Here is a 12,018-nt window from a genome sequence, read left to right as displayed (position 1 = left end):
AACAAAAATAACAGAAAACACACAGGTAATCAGGTGAGACCCTGCTACCAAAAATACATTTTTGGTGAATAACTCTGACTTTTGACATTCACGTGTCAGAAATCAAATGAAAAACTGGTCACTTTTTAGAGCTCTTCATTTCCAAACTTACCAAGTTAAGCCTGTTGCTAAGTAGAACAATATATTTTGAATCATTCCTTTTTACCTGGGAGAGAGAACAAACAAGCACCTGTTAGAAAGAAAATGAGACTTACAGACTTATCTTATCTGTGTCTGACTGACATATTTAACTTACAAATCCTCTCTCCAAGGCCCTGAAGATTGTTTCTACTATTTCTATTCTTCTTATGTGCTTTAGATTTATATCGTTGTTTTCACTGAAAAGAGACCATTACACATTCTATTAACAGTTTAAACACTGATGATGAAGAGGTATTAACTGCAGGTAATTATAACTGTGCTTACTTTGCGCTGATTAGACCTATTTCAATAGCCCAGCGAACAGTACTGCACTCATCACGCTGCAGCAGAATGGGAAGCCAGAAGGAACAAATTTTCATCCTCTGCACTGCTTCTCTTTTTTTGTCAACAGGGATATCATACCATCGATTAAAAATGTCCTCTGGAAAAAAAACACATGGAGAAAACAATGCAAGGTGTTAAGCAACAGCAAACAGAAGATGGCACATTATAGGATGATTATTCTATTATTCTTAAAAGAGGGAAATAAAACATTAAAAAATGTTTTTAGTGATTATTACTGTTTTTGAACAACTAAACTCAACAAAAATACTTACTTCACTGTTAAATCCAGTCACAACTAATGCATATATAAGAGGAGTTTGTAACCAAAGTTTGTAACCAAACTAAAACTCACTCTACAAAAGAAGTGAGGAAAAAAAAAGAACTCAGAAAAGTACATGTAACAAAATATATCTACAGTAATTGTCTAGGTCACAACATAGGACTACAGTGATTGAACTTAATATATTATTAAAGCTTCCTCTATCATTCTCATTGTTACATCTGTACTGGAGACACTGCTTTATACAGTCAGATCCACAAATCTTTGGACAAAAACTTTGTCATTTTGCCTCTGAGCACCATCGCTGTGGATCAAGCAATTAAGATGTGACAAAAGTATTGCATTACTTTTTTATATACAGGACCTGATTATCACAGGCTCAAAATTACTTGAACAAACTTCTGAATATGTGTTGTTTTCAATACTTGTGTAAAATTCCTTTGCAGTCTGTGACTGCCTGAAGAAGATTGTTTTCTGGCACTCTGTGGCTTCGGAAACTGAAAAGCTCCTCTGTTGAGCTGAGATCAGGTGACTGACTTGGTCAGTATAGAATATCCAATTTATTTTCCTTGAGAGACTCTTGGGTTGCTTTTGCACTATGTTCTCGGTCATTAGCCATTTGCACTGTGAAGCACTTCCAATAAATTTTACAGCATTTCTCTGAATCTGACCTAAAAGTACAGCCCTGTACTGCTACTTCTATCAGTAGTCACATCATCGCACACACTAGTGACTCATTTCCACTGGCAGTCACATGTGGTCAAAACATAACATTGTGTCCATAATGTTTGATAGACAATGTGGTATGCTTCAGATCAAAAGCTGTTTCTCTTCTTTTGTGTACTCTCCAATTTTCCCATCGTTTTGGTACAGGCTCATCCTGCTTTCTACTATCTAAAGACAGAATTGAAGACTACGACACCAGCAGTGTTTTAAACATGCAGGGCGAGGACTCAATGGGGAGCTACATGATGCAAAGTTGAGGCATCTCGCCCTCAGTTTGAGTCATCCACCCACATCAGCCAGACAGCTGTCCTGATAGCATCTCCTATCTTATCCTAGATAAATAAACTGGTGCAAACTGTAACAGCTGCATCGGGGTATATAATTTCCGGGTATATCACATCACTCCTCTATCTGAGAAAACATTGTTTCTATAGGCCTCCAAATCTTTCTATGAAAAACTGAGGTGGTCAGGTGGGATGAATTTGCTTTATTCTACAGTAATTCATCAAAGGAAGAGTCCTACAAATGCATATAAGGGTCAGTGTCAAATCACCTGTGTTCATTCTTTTCAGTGACAAAACTAACAGTCTCTCTTTAGTAAACAGCACCCTTTTAACACCAAAGAGGCTATGTGCAGCTGCAGACCAAAGATGTGACCCTTGCTCTAAGATTAGTGCAATATGCAAGTGAGTCAAAAAATGTAAGTGCATGTTTTTACTTACGCAAGTAAAAACATGAACTTTATTCATTAGCAATGATATTATACATTTGAGTTATTGCATAAGGTGTCATTTAAAAGGGTTGCTCAACATTAAATGTAATAAATTACTGATTGTATATGACAGCGGTCCCCAACCCCCGGGCCTCGGACCGGTACCGGTCCGTGAGTCGTTTTGTACCGGACCGCGAGAGTTGAGGCTCAGTTGTGAAATGTATGGTTTTCAGGGTTTTTATCGGTTTTCAGCGTTATTTTGTAAATGGCCTGTATTTGTATAGCACTTTTACTAGTCCCCACTAGGGACCCCAAAGTGCTTTACACACCCAGTCATCCACCCAGTCACACACACATTCACACACTGGTGGGGGCAAGCTACAGTTGTAGCCACAGCTGCCCTGGGGGAGACTGACAGAAGCGAGGCTGCCATATCGCGCCATCGGTCCTTCTGGCCAACACCAGTAGGCGGTAGGTGAAGTGTCTTGCCCAAGGACACAACGACCGAGACTGTCCGAGCCGGGGCTCGAACCAGCAACCTTCCAATTACAAGGCGAACTCCCAACTCTTGAGCCACGATTTTGTTATCGTTTTTATCGTTAACTCTGTTTTCCTGGTCTTTTCACGTGTGTTATGAATAAATCTTCTTTTTTTTCGGTACCTGTACTAGTTTTATTTTGTTGTATTTATCCGCGACATCTTAAAGGCCGGTCCGTGAAAATATTGTCAGGCATAAACCGGTCCGTGGCGCAAAAAAGGTTGGGGACCGCTGGTATATGACATGAAAGAACACAGTTATTATCAGATTATTATGATGACCCAGTATGTAACGTTAATTCTAGAACACCAATTTGCAGTTCTGAAACATTACCTCTAATGTTACGTATAATTTACTTGATAAAACACACTTCCCATAAAAGTATATTAAATTACAACAATACCTGACAAAAAAAAAGTACTCATTTCCCCATGTACATTGTCACAAAAAGAAAAAACAATGAAAATCATGTGGGTGAAAAAAAATAAATCACTCAACATTAGTATTATAGGGTTAATTCCTTATAACTGTTTGGGCAGCTTCTTACCTGATGGACGAAAGGTGATGACCATATCTTCCATTTTCTGAGTGACCAAAGGGGGGGAAAATGTTAATCAGTGACATAAAGGAAAGAAAAATAAAATAAGTAAATCATTTTATTAAAAGATTTTTAACTCACCAAAGGTGGTCTGGTGCTGCCCAAGACACCACTATCAGAATCAGAGTCTGAATCTGACATTTTGTTCAGCTCTGTAAAAACATTCACATCAACCACCAAAGCCAATTTTACAGTACATGCTAAAAAGATGTAAATACATTTCTGCCGATGATTTGAATTTACTTCAGTGAATGCAAATCAACAAGCAGAAGCTTCTGTCTATATTACAGTGAAACTACAACACAACTGACCATACAAGAGAAAATCTAGTTCAATTTAATGAAGCTTGGCTCCACCTCTCTGCAATAAAATGTTCAAACTATTTAGATATTATGTGAAAAAAAAAGCTCTTAAAAAAAATAAAATCTATCACACCATAACCTGCAATCTCACTGAATGTCAGCTGCCTTTTGTTCTGTTCTCTGTTAAAATAATCCCACGCTGTCTCAATGTGGTTCGGGCTCTGGGAAGGCCAAACTGGCAGACTGATAGAAAACCACAAAGTGAAAAACTATCCAGGTATATTTTTACAGCACTGGCAGTGTGTTTGGGATCATTGTCATACTAAAAAATAAAGCCGTTGCCAATCAGATGTTTTCCAAGACTTTCAGATATTCTTCATCCGCTATAGATATATTTTTTAGGCTTGCCACTTCTTATTCCACTACTTAAGTTGTCTCAAATTTTTGGTGGTTGGTTTTTGGTGGTTCCATCATGCTGCGGGGCTGTGTGGCCGGTGCAGGGACTGGGAATCTTGTCAAAGTTGAGGGACACATGGATTCCCCTCAGTATCAGCAGATTCTGGAGACCAATATCCAGGAATCAGTGACAAAGCTAAAGCTGCGCCGGGGCTGGATCTTTCAACAAGACAACAACCCGAAACACTGCTTAAAATCCACTTAGGCATTCATGCAGAGGAACAAGTACAACGCTCTGGAGTGCCCATCTCAGTCCCCAGACCTGAATTTTATTGAAAATCTGTGGTGTGAGTTAAAGAGAGCTGTCCATGCTGGGAAGCAAACCTGAATGTACTAGAGATGTTTTGTAAAGAGGAATGGTCCAAAATACCTTCAACCACAAGACTCTCACCTACAGGAAGCATTTAGAGGCTGTAATTTCTGCAAAAGGCAGCTCTACTAAATATTGATTTCATAAATTTTTTTGTGGTGCCCAAATTTATGCGCCTGCCTGATTGTTTAAACAATCATTGCACACTTTCTGTAAATCCAATAAACTTCATTTCACTTCTCAAATATCACTGTGGTCAGGTACAAGAACTGGACTGAATATGAGTGAAAAAATAATCCAAAGAAAAACCTGGAAAACTACTACTCAAGACAACTCTAAAAATAAAAGTCTGGTTACCAGCAAAATAGAAATGAATGAGCGGACTTTTTGACAATATTGTACTGTCTCTGTCGCCATCCCTGGCTGAGTTTGCCCTTTTGTTTGCTCAGTAAGATTTTAAACACCACACCCACACATACAATTGACAGTGTTATCTAACAGAACCAGACTTCCTCGTGCAGTCTCCTCTCAAGGATTCATTTTTTACACAACTTGGGAATATACTGAGAACCAAACTGCAGTTTCCAGAACATCCAGTTACCGGGTGTGGTGAACTAGTCTTCCATCATAGTAAGGCCATTACGCAGAGAGCGGGCATGTAAGACACCTGAAAATCATGAGGTGATGCCCAATATATATGCAGGCAACCCCAGGTACAGTCTGAGTTATTACTAGAAATGCTTGAAGCTCATGGTCCCCCGACCTAAAACAAAAAAGATGGAGGACTGTCCTACTAGTTGAAACCTAATCTCACAGGAATTTGCCCCAATAACAATGTTAGCACTGTAGCATATGAGCTAACCTACGTAGTGGCTTACAGAGCCATGTTAAACGGCTGGTAGCGGAAATATAACACAATGCAGTAAGTGTAAGCAACATTAGCTTTAGCTTACACATACTTTCTAACAACGTGGCATACGTTAATGACTGCACAACAACGTTTTGACACTTTTTCTCCTACTTTGTTTTAGCGCGACACCTCCCAGCATCAGCCTCAGCCAGCCTCGTAGTGTAGCTGGGTGTTGTTTTTTTACTGGGGGGGAAATAAAATATTATGGACAAATAACAAACAGCAGAAATTCAAACACGTACCTTATGATAACTGCTGTATGGATGCTTCACAGTAACCCTCGTTGCTCCTGTTCATGCTAGTGTACGGAAATGAAGGCGCGGTTAACACACGCATGCGTCAAAGTAGGCGGATCCCGCGAATGAATTGCGTAAATTTCCTGCAACAAACATTTTTGTTATTTCAGGGTTTGTTTGGTTTTTTTCCTGATTTGGTGAAAGAGCTTACGAAATTAAATATAATTATTTTAAAAATAATTTTTTGTAATAAAATACCTGTTAGGGAAATTAGCATTAGCTGAATCATAGCGTCTTACAAGCAAAACCGGTCATGATATTATAATAATATTATGAATACTATGCTTACATAAACTAAACTAAAATGTGCACTTTTTTTGTCTAGAAGGAGAGAAAAATCATTTTACCCGTTTAGCTGCGTTCACTACTATTCACTGTTGAATAGCGCCTCCTGCTGCATCCGGAGCTGAACTACAACTGTACAATTGGAGTGGTGATGCCCCTCCACAGATGTACGCGCTGTTATTAATTTATATTTTTAGGTAAACAAATTACGTTAAAAATAAAGTAACTCAGTAAATGATAATGAAATTTCACACTATCTTTTTCAGTTTTATTTGCGTTTATTATTATTAATTGTTAAGTTTTGTTTTTAGTTCAGTTTCATTTCAGGTAGTCTCCAGTGGGAAACTGCTCATTGAAGTTCAGTTTTAATTCTAATTAAATGTTAAGTTTCAGTTTAATTTTCTCGTATACAATGTTACGTTTTGTTTAGGTTAGTCTCAGTTTCATTTATTACAATGTGTGCTATATTTTTTATTGTCTTCTCTTTGGATTACACTATCTACTAGTATCTAATAGTTTTGCTTTTGTGGTACAACTTGTCATGTTTACTCAATCCAGCAATAGAGCTGAATTAAAATTGCATTTCCATAGTTTTTATGATTAAGAATTTTATGAATTTTATGTTCAAAGTATTTTACATAGTTTGTGTTTGCATTATTGTGAAAAATAATCAATACCATTTAAGAACTGTCACTAGTTCTTTTTTCCAAATGTGAGGTTTTTTATTAGGGTCTGTTCAAATTTGAAATGACATTTGACATTTGATGACGATTTGAAGAAAACACTTTCATTTGTTTCCTAAATTATGTGAAAAATTTCATACTGTTCATGCGAAATTTGTATTGAAAGGGTCTTATATATGTGGTAACTGACCCAGTTTAATACACTGGTAGAAAATAGGAAACACAATTGTGCTTTTCTGGCTGTAACAATGTTGTGTTAGTTTTTGTGGCTGACTAATCAGATATTTGTTTTTGTCTCATTTGTCCTCAGTTCGAAGTCATCCCTCTGCCTTAGCAGGCTCTGAAAAACTCCGTCAGCATACAGGAAAAAATTTCCGTTGCTCTCCAGGTCCTGCACGTTGATTATTCGAGTCACCAGAGCTTCTTGTATGGCTGGAGACTCACAGGGGTGATGCTGCACACTGTGACTCACGTTTCTCGAGGGCTCGATGACTAACAGTCCAAGCATGCTGCCATCCTCCGTCCTGCTGTATCTGGATGAAGTGTAGAGGGTGTCTCCTGTCATCGTGGTGTCATTGCTTCCATTTAGGACATTAAATCCAAAGTCTCCACCTGCTTCATCAGTTTTACAGCCTCTGTTAATTCCTGCAGTTGAACTGGGTGTGGCAGATTTATTACTTGGACCAACCTGGCTACCATTAACAAGGAGGCTGTTGGAGCATGTCATATTGGTTATAGTAGATGTGTTAGCATGTTTAGGTCTGTTGGCAGCATTGGTTCTTGGTTTTTGTGGACCAGGAGCTGGAGTCTCCTGGATGTTTGCGCGTAGGTAGGCTGTATAGCCCCGAACCAGGTGACCTAACCCCGTCTTATAAGAAATGCGCATTGATTCAACTGATCCTAATGGCACAGACTGCAGACGGGCCTGTGGGAAGAGGAAAGTGCTTTAAAATCAACTCAATACCTCCCACTCAAAGCTCTCTGTAGCTTTGGTTTTGTGCCATCATCTAAAGGGAGAGAAAGAACCTACAATATGGGATGTAAACACTTACCTACATACGAAGCAGATTTTACAATGTAGAGGCGTACCGATGCACTAGAGTAAACACATACTATCATAACCTGAGCTGGACGTGTTTTCATCTATCTGTTCTGACCTGGTGGATTCTCATGTGCAGGTGAATTGCAGCTCCTGTCAGCCACTGCTGCATCGACGCTGAACTCATTCTCTTCCTTGTGGTCATCCTATCATAATGGTCGAGAAGCTCAAATTTCAGCCAGTTATCGTAGAGCTCTGTGGTCTCAGCCATCTGATCCTGGTTGTTGGCGATGCCTGGGATAAGGGTGAGGAAGCTGTGGATAATCCAGCCGATTCTCGATGAGCTGCTGATGCCAAAAATCCTCTTAAGCCGGGATGGTTGAGTTAACGAGGGACCCTCTGTTGATCCTTGTGCTCGGACCTGTTTGGAATACGAAGCACAGTTTATAACACAAACTGTCACGCTGGCCCAAACACGGACAGAAAATGAGGTAGTATTTGTGTCAATAGAGTACTTCAGACATTAAAGAAAGACACCTCATAACTCCAAACACAGAGAGCCAGAAAGAGGGAAAATGGGAAAAAACACAAGGCTTTTTTATTTCATGAATTTGTGACTCCTTGGGTACGTTCCAGTAGTCCATTTTGCTTAGAGAGGTTTCTAACAGAGTGAAATGACACCAAAGTATCTGCATGGCAGTCATCATTTGAGCAAAGAGTGACACACATTCTCCAAATGCTTAGAAAAGGAGCTTCCATAGAGGATACAACTCTATCCACAATCACTCTCCTTCGTCCTCAAGATATCTTTTAGGAATTGAGACATCTGGTGCAGGAGGGAAATAAAAATACTCTCCAAAAGTAGATGTAAGCCCCAGAATTTGAATGTTTGTCCCTTTGGAGATGCCACAGGTTTTAGAACAGAACCTTCCTGCTGCAAGACCATTAAACCACTGCCAGTATATTTATAGCTAACTCATGTAAGTAATCTAATTACACTATCAAGCACATAAGGTTGGTTAGTCCTCTGCTCACTCCCTGTTTAGTCTGCGGTCCATTTTCTTCCACTTATGCACTTTAGGGTCATGGGCTGGGTGGCTGAAGCCAGGCTGGACTGTTAATCGGGCATACCGGCCATTTGCCCAATGGGTCAATATAGTTGTTTTTTCTTTTTCGATATAACTAAACATGCTGCAGGCCGGCTGCTGTGCACCCACCCTACAAGCACTGATAGCAGCCCAGTGGTTCATTTTTATTACTGACATGGGATTGCCTGATCAAATCTCTTAAAACAACTGGCGCTTCCCCTTTTCCCCTGTGTGCTCAGGGTAAGAGGTAAGAAACTAGATGTAGGGACAGTTTTTAGGAAGGAAGAAATTCAAGTAAAATGAATAGCTACTTTGATCATGAGCCATTTCTAAAGTGCAATGGTCACATATTGCACTACTGTCCAACTAAGATGTCCTAACCCAAAATAAAATGTTTTTCATTTTATGTATTTATTTATTTATGGTGGGCAAAACAAAACTGAAAATGTTAAACTATAATCCTAAAAACAAAACCTAAAATTTTGACTTAATACCTCAAAATTTCATTTCATTTTCTTGTTTTCGAGTCAGAAGTTCCATTTAGGAAGTCAACATTTGTAATTATGTATGACATAAAAAAATATATGAATAAAATAAAGTTTTGTGGTGGAAGGAGGGTTCTATAGTTGTACAAACAGTGAAATGAGAAAGGATGATATACCAAAGAGACAGAAGGATGTAAAAGGTATAATATTGGGGGTAGTGTAGGAAGTAAAAAGGCAACAAAACCACATGAAGATTGGACCTTCAAACTAAAACAGGATGTAAAGTGAAAGTGGGAACACAGACACAGCAAAGAGGGGGGAAAGTGATGATAATAAAAAATAATCTCACACTAACATTAGACAAAATGCAACAGTTTTACATACCTGTTGAGCAACCTGATCAAAAAGCATGGACAGAGCCAGAGCAACAACCCCCACTCCTCCACAGGTTACTCTGCTGCCCCCCAGCTTCGCCGTCAGGTTGAGGTTGAACGTGCTCTGCTGCTCCATGCTCATGCTCCGCTGTAAGAAGTTGTACTGATGCTGCAACGCTGCTGACGAATCCAGCGACAGGAAGGTGGTGAGAACAGGATCCAAGGAGATATCAGGGATGATACTGGCATCCTGAGCCACCGAGAAGAGCTCCTGGACGGTGGCTCGAGAAGGAAGACACAAACTGCGGCCTGTCAGGATCATGGCTGAATCTGTCTGTGTGTGCTCAGTGTTATCAGTGTTTCTAACCCACTGTGTGTTTATTTGACCCAGTCCGAAGGATGTTATCAGCACGGCCAGTCCTATAAAAGAACTCATGAGCAAAAACACTAATGAGCGAACCATTTGCTCAAATAAAACAAGGTTTTTACACACATACATGTAGCTGCACAAAAAGCTTTTTTATGTTGGTGCAAAGCTGTTTGAGTCAAACAGTGACTCTCTTGTGTGCTTTTTAATTTCCTGTCTCTAAATGTGCAGAAGTAGGAGTGGAACAGCAGAAGCAGGTGGTTTGGTGCTCATTTTAGCATCAAACTATTTATATTTCTACAAAGAAAGCAGCTTCTGTACCCTTAAAGAGAAGCATAACAGTGGGTTGGTTTCACTTCCCTTCATCCTTGAAGATTTTGAGTCTGGTTCACCTCAGTAGTCAGATCACTCTCATCATGTTCAGTCAATCACTGAAGTCAAAAATCTTTCATAGATTTTATTGCTGGGGCAAAAAGGAGAGAAGCAAGGAGTCCATACCTCTCATGGTTTGTATCTAAGATTTGTATGATCAAAACTCTGAGGTTTTTGTGTCTTTTGAAGAGCTGAGGTATAAATTCAGTATAAAAAGAATAAGTTACTTTAAATGTGATTTTTCTGTATATAATGTTCTGCTTGAGCTGTTTCTCTTTTATCTACATACACACAGTATACTGTATCTCATTTCTTAACATTTTGCTTCCTTCAAAAAAAAAAAAAACTTTGTTCACATTTCTTTAGTTGAATCTACAAGAAATTCCAAAGATTTGACATTTGACAGGGATAAATTGTATTTTTGGACTAGCAAGGTGATTCCACAAGATCTGTTAGCTCATATCCTATGGTGTGCACTGTGTCCCTAAAAACACTTGTGGAACCTGGACAAATGAGGGACAGAAGAAGACATGGCAGCAGTAGAGGAGTAGAGTAATATTTATTAAATGCCTGTCAGGGCATCCCCACCGAAAGTGGGGGCCTAGGTAACCCTCTACCATCCTTTCATGTGTCAATCAATCATACCCTTCACTCTCATTGGTAGTCTCTTCAGTCACTTGCCTCAAGGCAGAGGAAAGTTTATCTTTTCTGTAGACAAAGAATAGTTGAATTATTTTTATGTTGGAATCAATGTGGTTAAAGCATATAAGCCAATAATTTCATTTTGTTATGACATCATCCTGCTGTGCTTTATACCAATATCTCATTAATATTCTTTAATAGATTAGATTACTTAAGTGGATGTCATGCCGTGTTTATCTCACTGTTGGAGTCTGATAAGGCTTTATTTTTCTGTCCATCTGGTCTTGTTTTAGCTTCAGATTGGGTCTCTTTTTCTCTTTTTCAAGACAAATATTTTTAAATTCCTTGTACCTGACTGCTTTGTTTGAAAGTGCTGAAAATGATAAAATGCCTGAGAGCTTTGATAAACTTAAATCTAGCCTTCCAGAAGTCAGAAGTGCCAGGTTTATTTAAAGGTCAATAAATAAACGTAATCAAAATCTGAGCTCTTTTGTAATTAGATCGACATTTAGACACAGACACTGATCATTAACCTCGATGTCAATAAACAAGGTTCACTGGGATGAATTTACTGTGCTGCCCTTCGGCAAAGTCTGAGGCTCAAATAAAAGACCATACCAAAGACCACCAAGCTCATTTTTCAGTCCTAATATTTAGCTAACAGCACTTCTTGGCTGGGCCTAGGAAAGTGACAACAGACTCTTGCCCATTTGTTTAAGCTCCTCAAGATTCTGTTTATATTTTTTATATACAGAATGAACAGCATACTTTCTCTATACAGTCCGTACATTAAATTTCTCTTCAGTCTTTCCGTTTATAATATTCAAAGTCTTGAGTTTAAAGTTTTTATGGTACTCTGTGCAGTCCAGAACCCAAATGCAGGACTCCAAAGTAAACAAGATAAACAAAAAAAACAAACCTTTATTAAAGATCAAAGGTAAAAGTCCCAAATACACTTCTCCAGGGCAAAAGCATGACTGTTGAGTAGGGACACACAAGAACAACAAGCAGGGTAAATTAAGACACTGGC

The 12,018-nt window shown here is 38.9% G+C and overlaps 2 protein-coding genes across 3 annotated transcripts in view; both read right to left on the bottom strand.

Moving 5' to 3' along the window:
• ttc3 (tetratricopeptide repeat domain 3) overlaps window positions 1–5,694 on the bottom strand; it is a 29,529-nt gene extending 23,835 nt beyond the window's left edge. For both annotated transcript variants that reach the window (XM_086309363.1, XM_086309364.1), the window contains exons 1-6: window positions 5,600–5,694; window positions 3,461–3,531; window positions 3,329–3,365; window positions 466–622; window positions 296–377; window positions 152–205 (exon numbers count right to left, since the gene is read on the bottom strand). In XM_086309363.1, coding sequence (XP_086165489.1) covers window positions 152–205; window positions 296–377; window positions 466–622; window positions 3,329–3,365; window positions 3,461–3,520 — 390 coding nt within the window. In that variant the 5' untranslated portion in view covers window positions 3,521–3,531; window positions 5,600–5,694. The remainder of the gene's footprint in view (window positions 1–151; window positions 206–295; window positions 378–465; window positions 623–3,328; window positions 3,366–3,460; window positions 3,532–5,599) is intronic.
• A 945-nt stretch (window positions 5,695–6,639) lies between these two features.
• On the bottom strand, window positions 6,640–9,949 carry LOC147321050 (uncharacterized). Its single transcript, XM_086307547.1, has 3 exons — window positions 9,618–9,949; window positions 7,779–8,081; window positions 6,640–7,546 (listed from the first exon to the last, which is right to left on the bottom strand). The coding sequence occupies exons 1-3, from the start codon at window positions 9,927–9,929 to the stop codon at window positions 6,899–6,901; spliced, it is 1,263 nt and encodes a 420-aa protein (XP_086163673.1). The 5' UTR covers window positions 9,930–9,949; the 3' UTR covers window positions 6,640–6,898.
• Between the last annotated feature and the right edge of the window lie 2,069 nt (window positions 9,950–12,018).

The sequence above is a fragment of the Aulonocara sp. 'chitande type north' Nkhata Bay genome, linkage group LG10, assembly GCF_057382095.1.
Source record: "Aulonocara sp. 'chitande type north' Nkhata Bay isolate Kocher_YH1m ecotype deep benthic linkage group LG10, A_spYH_male_GT1.1, whole genome shotgun sequence".
Lineage (NCBI taxonomy): Eukaryota > Metazoa > Chordata > Actinopteri > Cichliformes > Cichlidae > Aulonocara > Aulonocara sp. 'chitande type north' Nkhata Bay.
This window is presented reverse-complemented; position numbering and strand designations above follow the sequence as displayed.